Source organism: Myotis yumanensis, unplaced genomic scaffold, assembly GCF_028538775.1.
Source record: "Myotis yumanensis isolate MYYU_CA2020_CCGP unplaced genomic scaffold, mMyoYum1.0.hap1 SCAF_10, whole genome shotgun sequence".
In the NCBI taxonomy this organism is placed as follows: Eukaryota; Metazoa; Chordata; class Mammalia; order Chiroptera; family Vespertilionidae; genus Myotis; species Myotis yumanensis.
In genome coordinates this window covers 41,454,338-41,475,923 of record NW_027223761.1, presented here as the reverse complement: position 1 = coordinate 41,475,923, position 21,586 = coordinate 41,454,338, and the positions used below count along the sequence as shown (strand labels likewise).

Genomic DNA, 21,586 nt, shown 5'->3' with positions numbered 1-21,586 from the left:
AGAAAATCATTTGAGATAGCCATTTATCTTCAGTTTTCTATTTATCTTTTTATAATAGAACCATATATTCATGAATACAGTTTCATATTATCAAATTTTCTACTATTTTAAAATGATTTCTAGCTTGTTTAGTGTAATTGAAAATATCATAATTCAAAATAACAAGTACCTGAACAAGCATGAGAGCCATTATTTTAGAACATATATCTTAGAGTGGTTAATCAATAACATCAATGCTTTAACATATTCTGTACTGTTAGCTTTCCTATTTATCTCCAGTAGTGAAGTAGTCCATCTGTGCTTCTTTTAGTAACTATACCTTTTTGGAACTCTGTTGTATACAGAAAAAAAGATGGTCTGTTGTAAAGAGGGAGTTTATTTGTCATAATTCAAATGGGAACCACTGGTGATATGCCAACATTTGATTATTAAGGAAAGAGCAAAGAAATAAAATCTTAAACCAACTCATACTGATAATAAACTTCTTTTACATGAATGGGAGATCAAGAATTTGCATTAAATTGACTGCAGACCCCTCAACAAATACAACATATCTGAAGACTGCCTGAGAGAAAATCAGTAACTGGTTTGGGTAACATCCTTTAACTTCTAGCTCCTTTCATATTCATTCTCTATAAAGGTGTACAATCTTTACTTCCAAGTATGTTTATCCTTATGCTGTAAACATTGTATCTAAGATTCCATATCCGTGTGCTAATTCATGATTTTAATGATATTGCAGATATACCTGTCAATGCCCAGATCAATCCCAAGTTCACAGATCTCAGTGTCCAGTCCATGTACTGTGCTGATTGCAAGAATGATTAAGAAACATAAGAATAAATCATCCATAATACTTTTTTAGAAAGGTATTATTTTAGTCCCTGATCCTGGCTGACCCTGCCTCATTTTCCCCCATACCTTTATTTTATACCAAATTTCCCTAGAATCTTCTCACGAATTTGCCGTGTTTTTACACAGTATACAATGGGGTTCATCAGAGGAGGCACTAGCAAGAAGATATCAGCAGCGAGGATCGTGGCACTTTGGGACTTGTGTTTGCCAAAGCGGTGCATAAAGGCCAAAGCAGTGATGGGCACGTAGAAGATGAGCACAGCACAGATGTGGGAGACGCAGGTGTTGAGGGCTTTGAGCCGTTCCTTATGGGATCCAATTCCCATCACCGTCTTCAGGATGAAGACATATGACACAGCAATGAACACACTGTCTAACATCATACAGAGGGCAACAAAAAAACCATAGAAAAAGTCAATTGTGTTGTCAGAGCAGGCCAGGTTCATGACATCCTGATGGAGACAATAGGAGTGAGAGAGCAGGTGTTTCTTACAATATGTCAAGCTTTTGAGAGCAAAAGGAAAGGGGAGCACTAAGAGCAGGCTTTTTAAGAAAAACACCAGGCACAGCTTAGCAACTCTGGCATTGGTGAGGATAGAGCTGTATCTCAGAGGGTTGCGTATGGCCAGAAAGCGGTCAAAAGACATAACCAGGAGCACTGAGGACTCCATATCCATGAATCCATGGATAAGGAATTCTTGAGCAAAGCAGGCATCTGGGGAAATTCCTGTAGCATTGAAAGCAAAGGTCCTCAGCATAGTGGGGAGGGATGAGAGGGACAGGCCCAGGTCAGAGATAGCCAACATGGAGAGGAAATAGTACATGGGTGCATGGAGCGAGGGTTCTGTCCCGATCACAAAGAGGATGCCACAGTTGCCGAGGATGGCCACCAGGTACATGAGGCAGATGGGAATAGAGATCCATACATGAGCATGCTCCAGTCCTGGGATTCCAATCAGAAAGAAGGTGGGGAGAACCAAGATGGCGGCGTAGGGAGTGGACCTGTGTGTGCTGCTCTCTCACAGCATCATTGAAACTATCAACTATGAAGTAAACAACCGCCACTCAGAACCATGGGGAAGTTGGCCCAGTGGGAGATCCACAACTGGAGGAAAAGAAAGAAGCGCAGTGAGACTGAGTGGGAGCTACGGAGGCACCAAAACCAGAGGTACGCAGTCACACGCCACGCGGGCTGCAAATGGATTCTCGGTTTTTTACGAACCCTCGAATCCTCTGGGCTTGCGCGGGGCGGGTCTCTGAGGCCCCAGATCCCACAGGGAGAGGCGGCCACGGCCTTGCAGTGGTCGGAGAGCGAGGGAAGCTCTGACACGCGGCTGCTCGCCGGCACCAAGGGACAAGAAGTCCTGGTGTCCCGGGGAGGCGAGGGGCGCGGAGACGCCGCCATCGCTATTTCCTCCATGCTGGCAACTCCCTGTGACCCCGCCCTACCCTCAGGGCTGTGCCAGAGGCACAAGAGGGAATGACTGCTTTTACAAACTCTCAAATCCACTGAGCTGGTTCGGGCGGTCTCTGAGGCCCCAGGCCCCAAGGCGAGAGACGGCACGGCCTTCCAGCGGTCAGAAAGCGAGGGAGGCTCTGGCGCTCGGCTGCTCGCCGGCACTGGGGGACGCAAAGTCCTGGAGTCCTGGATAGGCAAGGGGCCGCTGAGTCTCTGCCCCGGCGACTCCCTGTGACCCTGCCCTACGCAATTTACATTCCCATCTGGGCTGTGCCAGACTCACAAGTAGAAACGCCTTTTCTTCTGCAAACTTTCAAATCCACTGAGCTGGTTCAGGCAGGATCATGAAGCACCAGACCCTACAGGGAGAGGCAGCACGGCCTTGTAGCCATCAGAAAGCGAGGGAGACTCTGTTGCACAGCTGCTCGCCGGCACTGGGGGACACAAAGCCCTGGCAGAGAGTCAAGGGGCCGCGGAGACTCAGCCAGTGCTATTTGCTCCGCCATGGCGACTCCCTGAGTCTCAGCCCTAATCAATTTACATCCCCATCCAAGCTGTGCCAGGTGCACAAAAAGACCCACCTGCGCTTTTGCAGCCTATCCCAACAAATTGCAGACTTCAACTGCTCGCAGCCATGAGAGACACACTCAAGAAGCAGACCCAGGAGAACCAGGATGGCGGCATAAGGAAGAGACCTGTGCGTGCTACCTCACACAACAACGTCGAAACTACCAAATATCAGACAAACACCTATCATACAGAACCATGGGAAAGTTGGCCCAGTGGAAGCTCTACAACTGGAAGGAGAGAAAGAACATTGAGACTGAGTAGGATGTGACACCAAGTACAGAGCCCAACCCAACAAACTGCAGATTTCAACTCCTCGCATAGAAAGAAGCGCATTGAGACTGAGTAGGATGTGCAGAGGCACCAAGTACAGAGCCCATCCCAGCAGGCTGCAGATTTCAGCTCCTTGCATCTGGGAGGGACGCAATCGGGGGGCAGAGTCGGGTCCGGGGCCGGCCAGGGCTGGGCCTGACTCGGCCGGCACTGTGGAACTGCTGTACCAGCAAGCGCACAAACATGCCCACTGGTCCCAGTCTCTTGTGGGGCGCTGGGGGACAGCAGACAGGCAGTCTGTGCACTTGGTGGAGGGCAGGAGTGCTGGATGTTCAACCACCAGGAACGCCTGGAGATTTTGTCTAGTGGGGAGGTGCCGGCAGGGGACAGAGGGCCAAACTTCCTGTTTCCCCGGTAAGGCTGGGATGGCCCCGGTGAGGTTGGGATGGCCCTGGTGAGGTTGAAACGGTCCCGGTGTGGTAGGGACGACCCCAGTCAGGTTGAAACGGCCCCGGTGTGGTAGGGACAACCCCAGTCAGGTTGAAACAGCCCCGGTGTGGTAGGGACAACCCCGGTGAGGTTGAAACGGCCCCCGTGAGGTAGGGACGACCCCGGTGAGGTCGAAACAGCCCCGGTGTGGTAGGGACGACCCCGGTGAGGTTGAAACAGCCCCCGTGAGGTAGGGACGACCCCAGTCAGGTCGAAACGGCCCCAGTGTGGTAGGGACGACCCCGGTGAGGTTGAAACGGCCCCCGTGAGGTAGGGACGACCCTGGTCAGGTTGAAACGGCCCCGGTGTGGTAGGGACAACCCGGTCAGGTTGAAACGGCCCCCGTGAGGTAGGGACGACCCGGTGAGGTTGAAACGGCCCCTGTGAGGTAGGGGTGACCCTGGTCAGGTCGAAACGGCCCCGGTGTGGTAGGGACGACCCCGGTGAGGTTGAAACAGCCCCTGTGAGGTAGGGACGACCCCAGTCAGGTCGAAACGGCCCCGGTGTGGTAGGGACAACCCCGGTCAGGTTGAAACAGCCCCGGTGTGGTAGGGACAACCCCGGTCAGGTTGAAACGGCCCCGGTGTGGTAGGGACAACCCCGGTCAGGTTGAAACGGCCCCCGTGAGGTAGGGACGACCCGGTGAGGTTGAAACGGCCCCTGTGAGGTAGGGACGACCCTGGTCAGGTCGAAACGGCCCCGGTGTGGTAGGGACGACCCCGGTGAGGTTGAAACGGCCCCCGTGAGGTAGGGACAACCCTGGTCAGGTCGAAACGGCCCCGGTGTGGTAGGGACAACCCCGGTGAGGTTGAAACGGCCCCCGTGAGGTAGGGACGACCCCAGTCAGGTCGAAACGGCCCCGGTGTGGTAGGGACGACCCCCGTGAGGTTGAAACGGCCCCCGTGAGGTAGGGACGGCCCCGGTGAGGTTGAAACGGCCCTGGTGAGGCTCAGACGGCCCTGGTGAGGTTGAGACTACTCCAGTGAGGTTGGGACAAATAAAGGGGACCAGTATGGACTGATGAACAGGGGTAGATACAGAAGCAGAGCAACATTGAACAGAATGTTAAACTACAGTGGGAAGCCTGGGGAGGGTTGGGGGGGGGGGGATTAAGAGACCAACTGAAGGACTTATATGCATGCATATAAGATTAACCAATGGACACAAGACACGGGGCGGGGGGGAGCGGGGGGTAGGGGCCGGGGGAATGTCAAGGGGGGGAAAAAAGGAGACATATGTAAAACTCTTTGTAATACTTTAAGAAATAAAAATTATTAAAATAAAAAAAAATAAAATAAAAAAAAAAAAAAAAAAAAAAAAAAAAAAAAAAAAAAAAAAAGAAAGAAGGTGGGGATCTCAGTGTTAGAGGAATTGATAATGTGCATGATAAATCAGTTGGAAAATATTTCCAGAGCTGAAAGGACACTTTCAACATGAATCTATTATGCTCATCTCACCTCCTTTCAGCACTTTTGTCTGAGACATAAACAAAAAAAAAATACAATTTTGAGACATTTCTCATATTAAAGAATAAGAATGAGATATTTCTTCTAAACAGATAATTGGTAATAGAGACAGATAATGTTAATTGACAAAGACAACCAGAAATGTAAGTAGTGTCTTGATCAATCACACTTCTCCACAAAGTCCTCAGAAAAAAAATACCCACATAAAAATAAATTCTCCCTTTACTATTAGGTGTTCCCCCTCCCTATCCCAATCCAATGAAAAAGTTGTACAAGGTAATTCTTTTTGCTTGGTTCAGAGTGAGACTAGAATTTAAAAAAAAAGAAAAAAAAAAGCCCTAGCTGGTTTGGCTCAGTGGATAGAGCTTCGGCCTGCAGACTGAAGGGTTCCAGGTTTGAGTCCTATCAAGGGCACATGTCTGGGTTGTGGGCTTGATCTCCAGTGGGGGGCATGCAAGAGGCAGCCAATCAATGATTCTCTCTCATCATTGATGTTTCTATCTCTCTCTCCCGCTTCCTTCCTTTCTGAAATCAATAAAAAAACATACAAACAAACAAAACATACTGTAAAAGCAATTTTAAAAAAGCCAACTGCAGGAATTAGATTTTAAGAGAGCCAATAATAAATGGTTTTTCCAATTTCTAGAGGTTTTTGCTCCAAACAATTTTCAGGCCAAACCTGGAGCTTCCAAAGGTGATTTTACTCACAATTTCTCCACAGGAAGCAGCACCAAGAAAGGACAGAAAGTAGGCCACGTGAGCTTCACTGTTAACCCTCTCCTTAAGTACAGTGAAAAATCCCACGTTTTTGTAAGCAGACAGAATGTTCTTAAAAATGACTATCAATAGCAGTAGTGCTCTCTATCCTTGAGGATGGGAGGAGAGAAGGGGTTCTTGAACTCTGTCTACAGTCTAACACAGACTATCATAATGTGGTTTAGTCAACTGGACTGTTGGTGATGAGGGAGATTGGTATTCTCTAAATCATTTTTCTTTTTTTAAAAAAAATATTTTATTGATTTTTTACATAGAGGAAGAGAGAGGGATAGAAAGTTAGAAACATTGATGAGAGAGAAACATCCATCAGCTGCCTCCTGCACACCTCCTACTGGGGATGTGCTGGCAACCAAGGTACATGCCCTTGGCCAGAATCAAACCTGGGACCTTTCAGTCCACAGGCTGATGCTCTATCCACTGAGCCAAACTGGTTAGGGCAATTAGTTTTCTTTTGACCATAAAATAAATAGATGTTCTATAACTATAGAACTTTTTTCACAGACAACTGAGTTAATGAGAGGTTTCTCTTTGTGGAATTAAGTTCATCATGAACAATATGGTTCTAAGATACATAAAGCATACCAGTTTCTACCGCTTTTGGCTAGAGAAAGTGGGGGTTTAATTGAGAGGCTCAGCTTTGTCAGATGACTGTTGACAACAGTATTAGGAATTAGAAACCCAACTTTTCAGCTAGTTCATCCTCTAGAATGAGACAGTAATGAGTAGTCATTAAGGTTCAATGTTCTTCTAGGAACCTGAACTGCCTTCCCAAAAGGATAAAGCAGTGGTTAAGTCATGATCTGGGTATTGGCCACTCTCTCACCTCTATACTCCCCAGCATGCAAGTATGAAGAGGCCTTTTAAAAGTGTTACAAGTTCTTTAGCAACTCTAATCAGGCCAGCTCAGGAGTTGCTTGCTCCTTGAAGTCTTCATCCTGATCACACCAAGCAGAATTTATGTACTTCTACAATAACTTTCATTTCTTTTACTCAATGCATCTGAAATTGTCCTTTGGCTTGTTATTTACTTCTCTGTCTTCCACAGTAGCCAGTAAGTTCATTAAGATCCATTTGTGTCTTAATGTTAATGATCTTGATTAGGGGGTGAGGGGACATCCCACACAACATTAAGCAATTGTCAGAACACCACCAGGAGTTGTAAATTGCATGGTGGTGTTCTGGTAATTGCTTGGTGCTGTGTGGAAAGTCCCCTCCCCACTAATACATGTTGGAATTGGGTCTCAGAATGGAAATCAATTCAGTTTAATAAAATCCAATTAATAGTGATTGAATGTGTTCTATTTGTCAGGAAATGTGCTCAGTGTTGCTAATATCAATAGCTAAGATTTGGAAACAGCCTAAGTTCCCATCAGCAGATGAGTATATGAAAAATATTATGTTACATTTACACAATAGAATACTACGCAGTAATAAAAAAGGAAGACTCTTACCATTTGCAACAGCATGGATGGACCAGGAAAGTATTATGCTGAGTGAAATAAGCCAGTCAGAGAAAGGTAAGTATCACATGATCTCACATATGTGGACTCTAATGAACCAAATAAACTGAGACATAGAAATATGAACAGACTATTGAACCTCAGAAGGAAGGCAGAGGAGGGTAGGGGGGAAGAAATCTACCAATGAACTTGTATGCATATATGCATAACCAGTAGACACAGACAATAGGGTGGTGAGGGCCTGGAAGCGGGGGAGGAATGGGAGCAAGGATAATGGGGGGAAAAGGAGGACCTATGTAATACTTTCAATAATGAAGATTTTTTTAAAAAGAGAATACCACCAGGGTGACATAAAATTATTCACCTAAATTCTGATACTATCTAATTTGAAATAGCATCATATTATACAGATTAAGGGCTCAGTCCTACAACATAAGCCCCTTCCCTAACTTCAGCTGCCAATCAAAAGTCCAGGTTATCAATTGTGTTTCTGATCAATTGGCTACAGATTGTAGGGTTCCACCACTCCGTCCTTGGAGTTCATATGCAAATCACAAATCTGGGTTGTTATCTATACTTATGGCCAACTGGCTATCCTAGTAAATGAGAAGTTCCCAAGACCCCCAACATGGGTTTGATTTATTTGCTAAAATGGCTCACAGAACAAAGGAAGCCCATTGATACACTAGAGTATTAGTGTGTTATGAAAGGATAGATGCCATAGACCAATTCCAGCATGTTATAATTTTAAGAGTTTCATCAAAAGGTTGATGAGACTTGGGGACTCAACAGGGTTCAGTCACACATGTAGTCACCAGCTGGGAATGGCTAAAGGCATTTCCCCAAACCTGAATAGGAAACTTGTGGCTGCCAGACAGTTAAAGGGCATCTTAATCTATATGTTATTGCCTCCTACTGGCCAAACACCTGAACAGCCGTAGGCTATTCCCCAAACTGACAATGCTTCTGTACCCTTTGAAACCTTACCCTTTGAAGTGTATTATCTTCACCTTGCCTTAGGACAAATTGTGTTAATAAAAGCAAGGGTCCTAGACAAGGAGGGAGTCTTCAGTCCCTTTAGCTGAAGGTCCTCTGACCCCCAATGCCTTTCAAAATTATATCTCATCTCCGGACTCTTTATTAGTCTCTGGATTTCTATGTCATCTGCGCACAGCCCCTTTTCCAGGTTCCTGAACCCTTCTTGATGCTGGGACATGAACCCCGACAGATATAACTTAGGAACAGCCAGATGTAAGAGATGCATAGGGCAAGGTCTGAGGAAAGCACCCAGAGGTTCCATGCATCCCTGAGCATGCCATTCTCCTCTGCATCTCCGTGTGTTCATCTTCATGTGTTTAGCAACCTGAAAGTTCTCCAAACCCCGTCCTTTTAGGCATAATTGATGATTCATTAGCCATTGACAATTGAGTCAATCAACTGCCCTTTCCTTTCCCTGGAGGTCAGAGGTCAGGAGGGGGACTGAAAGTTCCAACCCTCTAGTCATATGGTTGGTTCTCCTGGCAACCAGCCTCCAGTCTCAGATAAGGTCCAAAAGTCACCTCATTAACATGATAAAAGACATCTTTATTGCTCCCATCACTTAGGAAATTCCAAAAGAGTTCTGTGCTAGGAACAGGGATGAAAATCAAATGCATATTTCTTATTATAAATCACAATATCACAATGACAAATTTCTTTAACACACAAAGCATTTTATGCCCCTTAAATATCCCTCTGCTAAGGTTAATCTTTAAGCATGGATTTAACCCTCTGCCTCTGGGAGGATCGGAAGTGCTGCTTGTTTCTTGTCTCTCTCTTCCCGATTGCCTGGGCCTTTTTCTCAACTTCATTCTCCATGCCATTGTCATAGTTATTTTTAATGCCTCTCTTTCTCCACCCGCCCCCCCCCCCCCCCCCAGCCTGTTTGCAAAACTTTTCTATATAATTTATGGATTAGCTATACTTTTATTTAAAAGTTTAATTATCAACATAAAAGCGGCAAAAATCTCATACATGGAAAAGTTTTTATTATGCATCTAGTCTCTCATTTCTTTGATATTTTCTTTTTCTTTTACATTTATATTACAATCTATATATTATTTTAAAAATTTATATTTGTAATTGAATTATTACATATGTTCCTCCCACTTCGCTCCCATTGATCCCCTGATAAGGACTAATAGAATATGACCTCCAGAAACCTCTAGTGTGCTACAACCACATTTCTCTGTGCTGTTCCTCAAACATTGCAATAGGCTTTCCCTCTCAGGACTGTAATTGCTGTTTCCTTGGCAATAACTGCTCTTTCTCAAAAGTCACATCCTAAGAGAGGACTTCCCTGACCACCCTAGCTGCCTCAGTCATATGCTATTCCATTGTTACTTATTTTAAGTAGTTCTTATCTAGTTTTTACCATAAGAAGGCAAATTTCATTGCAGAACTAACTTTTCTTTGTCCCCCTCTGGTATGAGGACTTACTAGTATAAAAACTTTAATATCATACCTCCTAGACCCAAATTTGGATTTTTTGCAGCTTGAGCTCTGAAGCTGCTTGCAAGGCATGACTGCTCTTTTGGGCTCCAGAACTACCCACAGAGCCAGCAGCCCCATTGTGCTAATTATACTGTTTGATAAATTGTACTCCTTGCATTGTTGATAAATCATGCTCCTTGTGCCATTGTTGTGTGATCAAAGATAGCTTTATTGTTCTACAGGCCTGGGCTGAAACTAGGACCTGATAAATGTTTAATCATATATCACCCATTGTTCTCACTTCACAACCCCACTTGCTCAATCACTGAGTCAGCCAAGTATTGAAAGTTCAGTTGCCTTCACCAATCAAAAAACAAACAATGTAAGTTTATGGCCTTGTTTCCCCTAGCAACCCATATCTTTGATCATCACCTCCTTGCAACTTTTGCCTTTATGAGCCTTGCCCAAATCCCTTCATTCTGGAATATATTCTCAGTTCATACTGAAGGCTGCATTTCTGGGCTTATAAATTATTGCCTGAATAAACTTCCTTTAAAATTTTAAATTTTTGTTTATAAGCATACATATAGTAAACTCTCAATAATATTTATTAGATAAAATAAATAAGTGAATATCTTTATTAAAACACTATTAATGTATTTATGGATGTAACAAAACATTTTCTATATTTTATTTTTTAATATATTTTTATTGATTTCAGAGAGGAAAGGAGAGGGAGAGAGAGATAGAAACATCAATGATGAGAGAGAATCATTGAACCACTGCCTCCTGCATGCCCCCTACTGGGGATTGAGCCCGCAACCTGAGCATGTGCCCGGACAGGGAACTGTGACCTCATGATTCATAGGTCGATGCTCAACCACTGAGCCACACAAGCTGGACTATTTTTTGTATTTTGTAAATACAATTTAGAATATTATAAGGTTAGCATTAGTTTTAAATTTTTCTTTATAAAATATTAAAACAATTCAATACAAGTACAATAAATAAATACATAAAATTAAAAATACATTTATCAGGATGACTCATTAGCCTTTGCATATGTCATTATGTAATTAGTAAATACATAAATAAATAAATCACTTCAAAGATAGATAGATAGGATACTTCATCTTATTCCCAGATTCGTAGTTTTGGAGAAGAGAGGAAGAAAATTAGAGTGGATTGAAATAGGAAATAGGGAAACAAGGGGTGAATATTAACCTTTATTGCATTGTGCTGGATGTTTTATATTTGTTATTTTATTTAATCACTACATGGTACTATTATTCCTTTTTTCCAAATTTGAAAATGAAGCACAGAGAGATTAACTAATTTATTGAAAAAAAACCTCCACATATTATTATGAACAGACATGTTTTGAACTGATGTCATTGATTTTAAGCTTTTTAATTATACCATGCTTTCTATCTTGTGTTATTTAATATGTTTAAAAATGGAATAAATCCCAAGGAGATTGCATTATAATGGAGGGCATATAAATAACTAGTGATTTAATAAGTAATATAAATATGAAGGTAGCCTGGAGCCTTGTACTGTATTACATGCCAGTTCCAGTGCTTTACCTCTAGAGCTATTTTAATTAACACCAGTCATTTCAATTTCATTTCTGAGAAAACGTCATCAAAGGGGAGATAAATGGCCCATAGAAATTGTTGGTAGCAAAATCCAGCAAGTAGCATGAGCTGTGAAACAGTAAAAGCAAAAAGGCATAATCAATACGTGTTCAGCCAGATCCAGAGGTGAGGAAGATAAGAGATGGCTCTTAACAAGGTGGGGGTGAGGGAGGGGTAGTTATTTTTAAAAGTAGGGAAAAGGAGAACATTGGCAGTGATTACTGTGTGCAGACATTGTGTTAGACAATTTTAGCAGTCAGTTCCGTTTTCAAAATGTTTGCTCTACTTTCTATGTGAACTTGAAAACAGACATTTATCTGTGAGGCCTTATAGCCTTACTGATGCACAGGAAGTAGTAAAATAGCAGAATTGTTTTGAGGATAAGAGATATAGTTGGTAAATCCTTGATCAATCAGGAATATAATAAACATCTTACTAGCAATGGTTATGTTTTAAAAAGACCCAATGCATTTCTCAAGAATGGTGTCTTATGTAGAAAAATTACTCATATATTTCTTAAGTAAATTGATTGTCTTGAAAAAAGTCCCAAATTTTTATTACTAATAAGAATTAAAATTCAGGGATACTTTCTCAGATGAATGATATCTTAAACTCTTTCTATACATTTTATTTAATTCTCAGAGCAACCCTATGAGGCAAGCACTATTATTATCTCAGCTCTGTAAGTTAGGAAAGAAAGCAACAACTGGTAAGAGATAGGACTGGATTCAAACCTGGTTGTGTCTTACTCTTCCGCCGAATGCCGCTCTACTGTATACAGCTCCTGTATTACTTCCTTTCCAATTGCATGTGACTCCTTTGGCATAACTAAGTTGCTTCCTTGTTTCTAGTCCAAAGTTCTAATAACTTGAGATCATAATGTCATATTACTTGTCCTCACTTTCCAGACTACAGCCCTCTCCTCTGATTTTAGTCTAGTGGATCAGATGGTTATCCATGGTCTGACTTCTGACCCTGGGATGTCTGACTTCCAGTCCTTTGGTTAGGCAGATAAAATGCAGACTTACGTCAGACTAGTTTTCCTATTACTCTATCTCACTTAGAGTTCTGACTTTATCTAGCATTTTTGTCTAACTGTGGATGAATAAAGGATACTTTTTAGGATGAACCATAGATAGGTGAAGTGAATAGTGACAATGGGTGGCCAAAAGGAGACTTAGTGCATTTCAAATGTTCGTAGTTTCTTCCCCAAATTTAAGTTAAACTCTCCTCTTCTCAGGCAAACATAGCTCAAAGAAAAAGTTCCCTCCGTTCCTTCATGCAATTAAACATAAAAAAAAGTAAGTCCCTCCTATATAAAAACTATGGAGCTCTCAAGCAGTCAGCCTTAGTCAGAGTCCTCTCTAAGTCCTGGTTCTTAGGGTACTCATGTTTCACACACACTTCAGGAGACAGGCACATTATAAGACAGTATTATGTTAGGGCCCTGCTGAACTTACCATTTCACCACCGAGGGAAACAGAAATGACTGTAGGCTAGAGGCTGCTCAGCTTCTGTGCCCAAGACCTTTATTTATAGGTCCCAGACTCCTGGAGCTGTCTTCTGAGCTTTGCACTGATGGGACACCAATTCCTCCAGCTCAGAGGGCTTCTCTAAAGAAGTTATTTCCCTAAGGAATATCCAAGAAATTCCCAGCAGACGGCCTGGTTTAGGACCATGGTTTTAACTCAGATTGTAGAGTCCTGAACAGATCAAGGAGAACCTGCCCTGCCTCAGAGATTAGGGAAAGCAGCTGAGCCTACCGAGAAATAATTTCATTCTAAATAAATTGACATTTTAGATTAGGTTCACCATCGTTGTTTCTTTTTATTCCCTTATAATCAATGACAATTTTTCCCCTTTATTATTAAAATATAACTTATAGTATGATGCAGAAATCTGAAGTGACCAGTTTAAGTGATTTTTACTTACATATGTGACCAAGTAGCATTCAAAGAAGGGAAGTGTTAAAATCTCCAAATCTGATTATGAATTTGTCTTTTTCTTTTTAGTTCTGTTACTTTTTCTTTGTGTTTTTTGAAACTTTCCTATTACACGTAAAGCATGAGTTATTTTGCTATGAGTTATTTTGTCTTTGCAAAATCTCTCCTTTTTCTTTGGTAACATGGCTTGCTTTAAATTTCATATGCTCTGATAATAATATGGCTGCATTCACCATATATGTTGGTATGTACGGCATATCTTCTGCATACATGACATATCTTTTTACTTTTAACCTGTGTCATTATAGTTCATGTGCAACTTTTATAATCAGCATGCCTTTTAATTCAGTGTGACAAATGCTGTATTATAATTGAGGTCTTTAATCAAGTATATTTAATATAATTATTAATACATTTATTTTATGTCCATCATTGTTTTGTTTCTTCATTGTCCCATCTGTTTTATCTTCTTTGTTATAGCTTTGCTCATTTCTTTTGAATCTCAAGCACTTTGCAATGCTGTGTATAAGCAGAGCCTACCCATTGAGTCTCTAACTTAAAGGGAAGCAGATATTGGCAGTTGGAAGTCTGGCTGTCTTATAATAAACTGTTAAGTCACAAGAAGACAGGATGGCCAGCAAAAATATCCTCTAGAATGGCCCATTCTGGTTTTTAAGAAGTCATTTTGGTTCAGATGATCTCATATCTCATGGAGAATGTTTAATCTCATTTTTGAGATGATAATTGATTGTCTTATCCAGACATGAAATCCAGCAATGAGTAGGCTTATCCCTGGTCAATGTTGTGAATTTCTGTTCCCTTCTTATTCACAGAGATGTGCATCTTGTATAGCCTGGCTATAACTTTTTAAATTATACTTTTGAATTTTATCAAATATCATTGTTTATTATTAATGTATGATCTAACTGCATTATTCAGACAAAACTTTATTTTAAGTAAGATATATATATATCTATATATCTATAGATAGATAGATAGATAGATAGATAGATTTTAGAGAGGGAGAGGAAGAGATAGAAACATCAATGATGAGAGAAAATCATTAATTGGCTGCCTCATGCACACCCCACACTGGGGATGGAGCCTGCAACCAGGGCATATGGTCTGACTGGGAATTGAACCATGACCTCTGGTTCATAGGTTGATGCTCAACCACTGAGCCATGCCACTGAGACACACACACACACACACACACACACACACACTTAAATTATCATCAAAATAGCATATCACTTCATAACCTTCAGTAACTATTATTTAATTTAGATATTGAACCACAATATAGGACTTGTATAATTATAAAGATACTAGAGGCCCGGTGCACAAAAATTTGTGCACTCGGGGGGGAAGAGGGGGTCCCTCAGCCCGGCCTGTGCCCTCTCGCAGTCTAGGACCCCTCGGGAGATAACGACCTGCTGGCTTAGGCCTGCTCCTGGGTGGCAGAGGGCAGGCCCAATCCCTAGGTGCAGCCCCTGGTCGGGCTCAGAGCAGGGCCGATTGGGGAGTTGGGGCGCTGCCCCCTGTCATGCACAGAGCAGGGCGGATTGGGAGGTTGTGATGCCACCCTCAGTCACGCTCAGGGTAGGGCTGAATGGGGGGTTGGGGCACCACCCCCTATCACATTCAAGGCAGGGTCAATGGGGAGGTTGCGGAGTCACCCCCTGTCACGCACAGAGCAGGGCCCATCAGGGGGTTGGGGAGCTCCCCCCTGTCACGCACAGAGTAGGGCTGATAGGGGAGTTAGGGCACCGCCCCCTGTCACACACACAGCAGGGCGGATCAGGGGGTTGGGGCGCCGCCCTCTATCACCCACAGAGCAGGGCCGATCAGGGGGTTGGGGCGATGCCACTGTCACACTCAGGGCAGGGCCGATGGGGAGGTTATGGCTCTACCCCGTCACACACAGAGCAGGGCCCTTGGGGGGGGGGTGTTGGGGTGCCACCCCCTGTCACACACAGAGCAGGGCCGATCAGGGGGTTGGGATGCCACACGCTGTCACACACAGAGCCGCAGGGCGATCAGGGGGTTTGGGCGCTGCACCCTGTCATGCTGATCTGGTGCCAGGAGGCCTTGCGGCTCCGCTGATCCTGGTGCTGGGAGGCATATTACCCTTTTACTATATAGGATAGAGGCCTGGGGGCCGGCTGGTTTGCCCTAAAGGGTGTCCTGGATAAGGGTGGGGGTCCCCACTGGGGTGCCTGGCCAGCCTGGATGAGGAGATGATGGCTGTTTGCAGCTGGTCACACACCCTTCAGGGTGGGGGTCCCCACTGGGGTGCCTGGCCAGTCTGGGTGAGGGGCTGAGGGCTGCTTTCAGGCTGGCGGTTTTGACTGAAGCTCTCAACCACTCCTTTTTTTCTTTTTTTTTTTTTCTTCTGGGCCAGCTTTAGTTCTGGCTCTAGCTCTGAGGCTTCCGCTGCTGATTTGTTTGCGGTTCTATAATCGAAACAATGTATAACTTCAGCTCTGAGATCCCAGCCGGCTATATTTGTTAGAATGTTTCAAACTGCCAGCTCAGAGGCCTGCAAGTCAGGCGGGGAACGTTGCAGTCTGCAGTCACGGGAGCAAGCAAACCTCCCTGCTTGCTTCCAGCTGCCTGGCTGCCGGCCGCCATCTTGGCTGACAGTTAATTTGCATAAGGATATGCTGATTAGCCTATGGGAAGGGTAGCGGTCGTACGCCAATTACCATTTTTCTCTTTTATTAGTGTAGATAATGAAACCCCAAAGATAGCATTTAAATAGCTTCTAGTGAATGCCATATACAGTATAGAAGGCATGTAATTTTGGGATACCTGGTTGGAAATCCAGCACTAAGTGGCAGGGCATGTCTATTTCAATGCTTTTTCAATGGCATTTGCCAAACATTCAAAGGAATAAAGGGAATAATTAGTAAGCTATTCTGTAGTTTGTAAGATGCTTGCATGAATATTTGATACTTGTGTACTATGATTTCCATTTTGTGGCTAATTAAACTGAGGTGAAATAAAGTGGTCTGACCTCAAACTGAAACTAAAATATTTTGCTCTTTTAACTATATTACATAATCTCTATGAATGCTACATGTCAAGCTTTCTTGGTCAATATGATTTCTACCTCTCACTTGAGTAGTTTTCCCATTGTTTTGCATTACACCTCATCTCTAGCTCCAGCTGGGGATCCTGGATACCAAAGAGTTAACACATTCAGCCCAACACTTTCTCTGTAAACTCATTCAGAGATCCCAGGGAGCAGGCTGATTTCTATTTCTCCCGAGGGTCTACAACCCTGAGGGAAGAGGAAGAGGTACATCTTTATAAGGTGGAAGTCAAAGTTGAGACATATTGAGCATATTGACATATTGAGACATATTTAGCATCCAGTTTTGGTAAGTGCTAGTAGCTGAAAATCGCTTTGAAAACTTAAACCTATGGCTTTGTCAAACAGTTTACTTCTGAAGAAATGACTATGGAGAGAAAGAGAAAGTGGCATGTGTGTGTGTGTGTGTGTGTGTGTGTGTGTGTGTGTAAGTGGAGATAAGATTGCATGGCCTGAAGGTTAAAAAGGATTTTTTAACTCTGATAGCAGTAGAGTCCCATTTACTTGATAGTATAACAAATAAAAGTAAGTCTTATTGTCAATATAAGAAGAAAAAATCCCTCTTAAGGCAATCTAGGACTTGATGTGGGAATGATTTTTTATGGAATTTTTGTTGAAATAATTAATTAGCACTGCTATTGACTGATTGTCTTAATTATGTTAAATCATTTATAATAGTATATAAAATTGCTGTTTTAGATAGATACTGTTTTCTACAGTATTTAACAGAAGAGCAAATATCTGCTTGGAGGCCTAAGCAGCTTATCCAAATTCAGTGCCAAGCTGAAATTTATACCTAGATGTTTTTGCATCAGACTTGAGGGCTGATTTCTTTAACTTAAGGAATGGAAATTCTAAGAGAGCTGGGTGATGTTAGATCTGACGACTAACCTCCTTGGAATACTCTGTCCTTTGCTACCCACTCCATCCACTCTCCTAGATTTTCTCCCATGTTGATGGATTGGGAAAGATGCTCTGAACAATCTTGCTTCTCCTCACAATTCTAACTGAAATTTAAATTTTGTGTTTTGTACATTTTCCTGGGTGATATCATCTACTTTCATGAATTCAGATACCAACTTCATGTCAATATTTCTGACCTGACAGCTCTGTAGGGTTATTTCTCCTGAAGTTCAGACTCCATGTCCAAAAGCACACTTTGTGTAATGTCAAGTTTATCACTGAAAATGTTGGTGAGTAGAGTGAGCATAAATATCCCGTGGGCACTATCACAGAAGAAAGGGAGAAGGTACTAAGAGATGACTATACATGTCTTACACTTTTTAAAAAATATATTTTATTGATTTTTTTTTTTTACAGAGAGGAAGGGAGAGGGATAGAGAGTTAGAAACATTGATGAGGGAGAAACATCGATCAGCTGCCTCCTGCATGCCCCCTACTGGGGATGTGCCCGCAACCAAGGTACATGCCTTTGACCGGAATCGAACCTGGGACCCTTCAGTCTGCAGGCCGACGCTCTATCCACTGAGCCAAACTGGTTAGGGCCTTACACTTTTTTTCACTCACATTCATTCTTTGCATGTTTGCTGAGAAATTATGTTGATGACAGATATATGAATATAAATAAAATCTTATCTATGCTTTGCAGTATTTGGCAGTCAGTATATATGGTGGTGGTGGGGTTGTGTTGGGTAGAGATACATAAAAACAATACATTATAAAACAGTGTAGAAACTACCATAATAAATATGCATGACAGACATATTCCCTGGAAGAACCAAGTCAATATCCACCTGCCAAAAATGAAAATAAAATAAAGTAAAAATTAAGTATTTGTGAAAATGAGAACTTTTCTTATGATTCCTGGGAAAGAAGGGTTAGAATAAAATTTGTTAAATAGGCATTCTGACAGCTTATATACAAAATGATTTTCATGGTACTTGAAAATCTGCTACCATCCAAAATACACCTTCTCTGGGCTTGGCATTTGATTTGCTGACATGATAAGAGATAAAAAGTCATGACAAACTCCATTTGCAGATGCAGTTCCATTTACAAGCTAAAAAAAACACCCAGATCTGTGTAGACAGTACCCCTAAAATATCAAATATCAGTCAAGGCCTGCTTGTTATGTATTACATTTTTCTTGGTTATTCTCTAAAGAATTATAAAATACAATTTCAATTCACAATAAAATCAGGGTTTAATTTAATATGTATGTGTATTGAAAAATTTTACATTATAAAGAGAAATGGAGTTATTTGAATTTCTTTCACTTAGAATTTCTTTTCCTAATTTGCTCCGAGATAAAATATAATTTGCTCAAGAGAGCTAAGATTCACAAGCCCATGATATTATTGTATGGCTTCAACACTTTCCCTTGAGATAATAAAATGATAACCTGTAGTGTGGCTCATAGGTGCTTGAGCTAGAAACTATCCATTTCATGAAGGAGCACAAACATGAAGACAATAAGGATACATCACTCCCAAAGGTATATCTGTGCTCCTTTTCTCCCACTTCTTTTGGAAAAAAATTGTATAATCAATATTAATATTTTTATGTTTGTGCTTTATTGAGCCTAGATTGGTGTTTATACTCATATATAAAATATAGATAATAAATACCTACCTCATAATTGTAAAACTTAGTCTATACATGTACTTTCTAGCATTTAATACTTATTTACCATAGTGTAGGTGTTTTCAAGGATCTCTGATTATTTCCTTCGACTATTATTTTTAAACTTTCTTCCGAGAAGTTAGGGATTTTGTCATGAAACCAAGAGAGAACTACTGAAGATCATGTGGGAAAAGAGAGGGAAAGATTCTAAGTGCCTGTCATTAACTTAATCAAAGTAGCTCTGTTTTGAAACGATTTTCATATTTGGATAAAATATTGGAAAACTACCACCTTAAGATAAATTGTTGTAAGTGAAATTCCCATGTTAGAGAACATAAACATGTTTATGGACTTTTAAGAAATGTTGAAAATTGCATTTTATTAATAGAATGGAAAAATATGTCTCTAAATACAGTACATAAATGAGCTACTTATCCCTACCACACTAAGTTTTATCTAAAAGTGTGACCGTTTTTGTTTATGTGATTTCAGATCTGGATAAAGAGCTCATATTTCCACTCATGTCTATTTTCAATAACTCTGAAGTCCAGCTTTTTCTTTTGATTGGAATCCCAGGACTGGAACATGCCCACATCTGGGTCTCTATCCCCATTTGCCTCATGTACCTGGTTGCCATCATGGGCAACAGTACCATTCTCTTTGTCATAAAGACAGAGCCCTCACTTCATGAGCCCATGTATTATTTTCTTGCCATGTTGGCCATCTCTGACCTGGGCCTGTCATTTTCCTCCCTTCCTACCATGCTGAGAATTTTCTTATTTAATGCCATGGAAATTTCACACAATGCCTGCTTTGCTCAAGAATTCTTCATCCATGGATTTACTGTCATGGAATCTTCAGTGCTTCTGGTCATGTCTCTGGATCGTTTTCTTGCCATTCACAATCCCCTGAGATATGCTTCTCTCCTCACTAACAACAGAGTTGCTAAAATGGGACTGATTTTAGCCATCAGGAGCCTTCTCTTAGTTCTTCCATTCCCCTTCACTCTAAGGAGACTAAAATATTGTCAGAAGAATCTCCTTTCTCACTCTTACTGTCTGCATCAGGATACCATGAAGCTGGCCTGCTCTGACAACAAGATCAATGTGATTTATGGCTTCTTTGTTGCTCTCTGTACTATGCTGGACTTGGCATTAATTGTTCTGTCTTATATAATGATCTTAAAGACTGTACTCAGCATTGCATCTCTGGCAGAGAGACTCAAGGCCCTCAATACCTGTGTCTCCCACATCTGTGCTGTGCTCATTTTCTATGTACCCATCATCACCCTGGCTGTCATGCACCGCTTTGCCCAACACAAAAGCCCCCTCATTGTAATCCTTATTGCAGATATATTCTTGTTGCTGCCACCCCTAATGAACCCCATAGTTTATTGTGTAAAGACTCGACAAATCCGGGAGAAGGTCTTGGGGAAGTTGTTGACCACATGTAGGAGATAAGAACTTGAATATTGAGGTAATAAATTATCAAATAGTAAGTATTTATGGGCACCCTACTGTGCGTTCAGTGCCACAGTGGTCATTATCTCATGGAAAACCGAGGGGAAGTGTGAAAAGCTGTACTGTACAGAATTTGTAATAAAGTCAAGAATACAATATTAAATAGGAAAGATGAAATATCAGGTGACATATGATATGATTCACAGAGGTTTAATGAATATTTTAAGAGCAGTTGAAACAAAGCATTATGTAATGGAGTAGGTGGGTTTGAGTCAGCCCTTAAAGAAGGAGTATAATTTGGAAAGATTGATATTATTTTTCAAGTAGCATCTATTGAATTTATAGGTATACAATGCACAGTCACTCCATACTATGAAGGAGAAGTAGACTAGCAGGGAACATAGCAGCTATGAAGGATGTTGGTCTGACTAGAATAGAGAGTATAATTTGGCAAATAATGAGAAAAAATTTTGTATAGTATGAATAAAGAATATTTTGGAGTACCTAGGAAAGCCTTGAAATGTCTAAATGTATGAGGTCCTGAACAGACAATTTCATCTCTACAACAAACACTAACAAGATAAATCAAACTTTAAGAATAGCATATCTGCAAACACGAGTAACATGGACTGATTTGAGAGAGATGAAGAAGAGAGGTCAACAGAAGACTATGGTAATAATTCCACTAAAGTGGTGATTCTGAGAATGGGGAGAGAGAGGGAGAAGGAAATTATTTAGGGTTTCTGTTGTTGTTGTTTTGCTGTTATAAGACAAACATAATTTTACGTAACTCACAAATTCAACTAAGCAACTATGTACAGACATATGTGACTGATTTTTCTGTATATAGAATTTTAAATAGGAGGCTGGCATGGTGCTTATTTGTCATGACTACAAAAACAGCCTTGTCCTCATTTGCAAGACAATAACGCTTGGGTGTAGGCATGAAAGTAAATACCTATTTTAAACAAGATTTGATCATCAAACTGTGAAGATCATCCATTAGTAAAATTCTTTCCCCCATTTATTCCCACTGCAGCTGTTTTAA

The 21,586-nt window shown here is 41.7% G+C and overlaps 2 protein-coding genes across 2 annotated transcripts; one reads left to right on the top strand and one right to left on the bottom strand.

The window, feature by feature from the left end:
- Positions 1–923: 923 nt before the first annotated feature.
- LOC139018154 (olfactory receptor 51A7-like) lies at positions 924–5,028 on the bottom strand. Its single transcript, XM_070426798.1, has 2 exons — positions 4,998–5,028; positions 924–1,828 (listed from the first exon to the last, which is right to left on the bottom strand). The coding sequence occupies exons 1-2, from the start codon at positions 5,026–5,028 to the stop codon at positions 924–926; spliced, it is 936 nt and encodes a 311-aa protein (XP_070282899.1).
- A 7,280-nt stretch (positions 5,029–12,308) lies between these two features.
- OR51A7 (olfactory receptor family 51 subfamily A member 7) lies at positions 12,309–20,538 on the top strand. Its single transcript, XM_070426797.1, has 2 exons — positions 12,309–12,318; positions 19,598–20,538. Exon 2 carries the CDS (start codon positions 19,600–19,602, stop codon positions 20,536–20,538), a length of 939 nt encoding a protein of 312 aa, XP_070282898.1. The 5' UTR covers positions 12,309–12,318; positions 19,598–19,599.
- The last annotated feature ends 1,048 nt before the right edge of the window (positions 20,539–21,586 follow it).

What these genes read in the sequence shown, in the direction of transcription:
- LOC139018154 (XM_070426798.1), bottom strand. Translation starts at nt 5,028, where the DNA reads ATGCACATTATCAATTCCTCTAACACTGAGA. An exon ending in CAATTCCTCTAACACTGAGA is followed by an intron (nt 1,829 to 4,997) that starts TCCCCACCTTCT and finishes CCATCTTGGTTC; the next exon opens with TCCCCACCTTCTTTCTGATT.
- OR51A7 (XM_070426797.1), top strand. Translation starts at nt 19,600, where the DNA reads ATGTCTATTTTCAATAACTCTGAAGTCCAGCTTTTTCTTTTGATTGGA.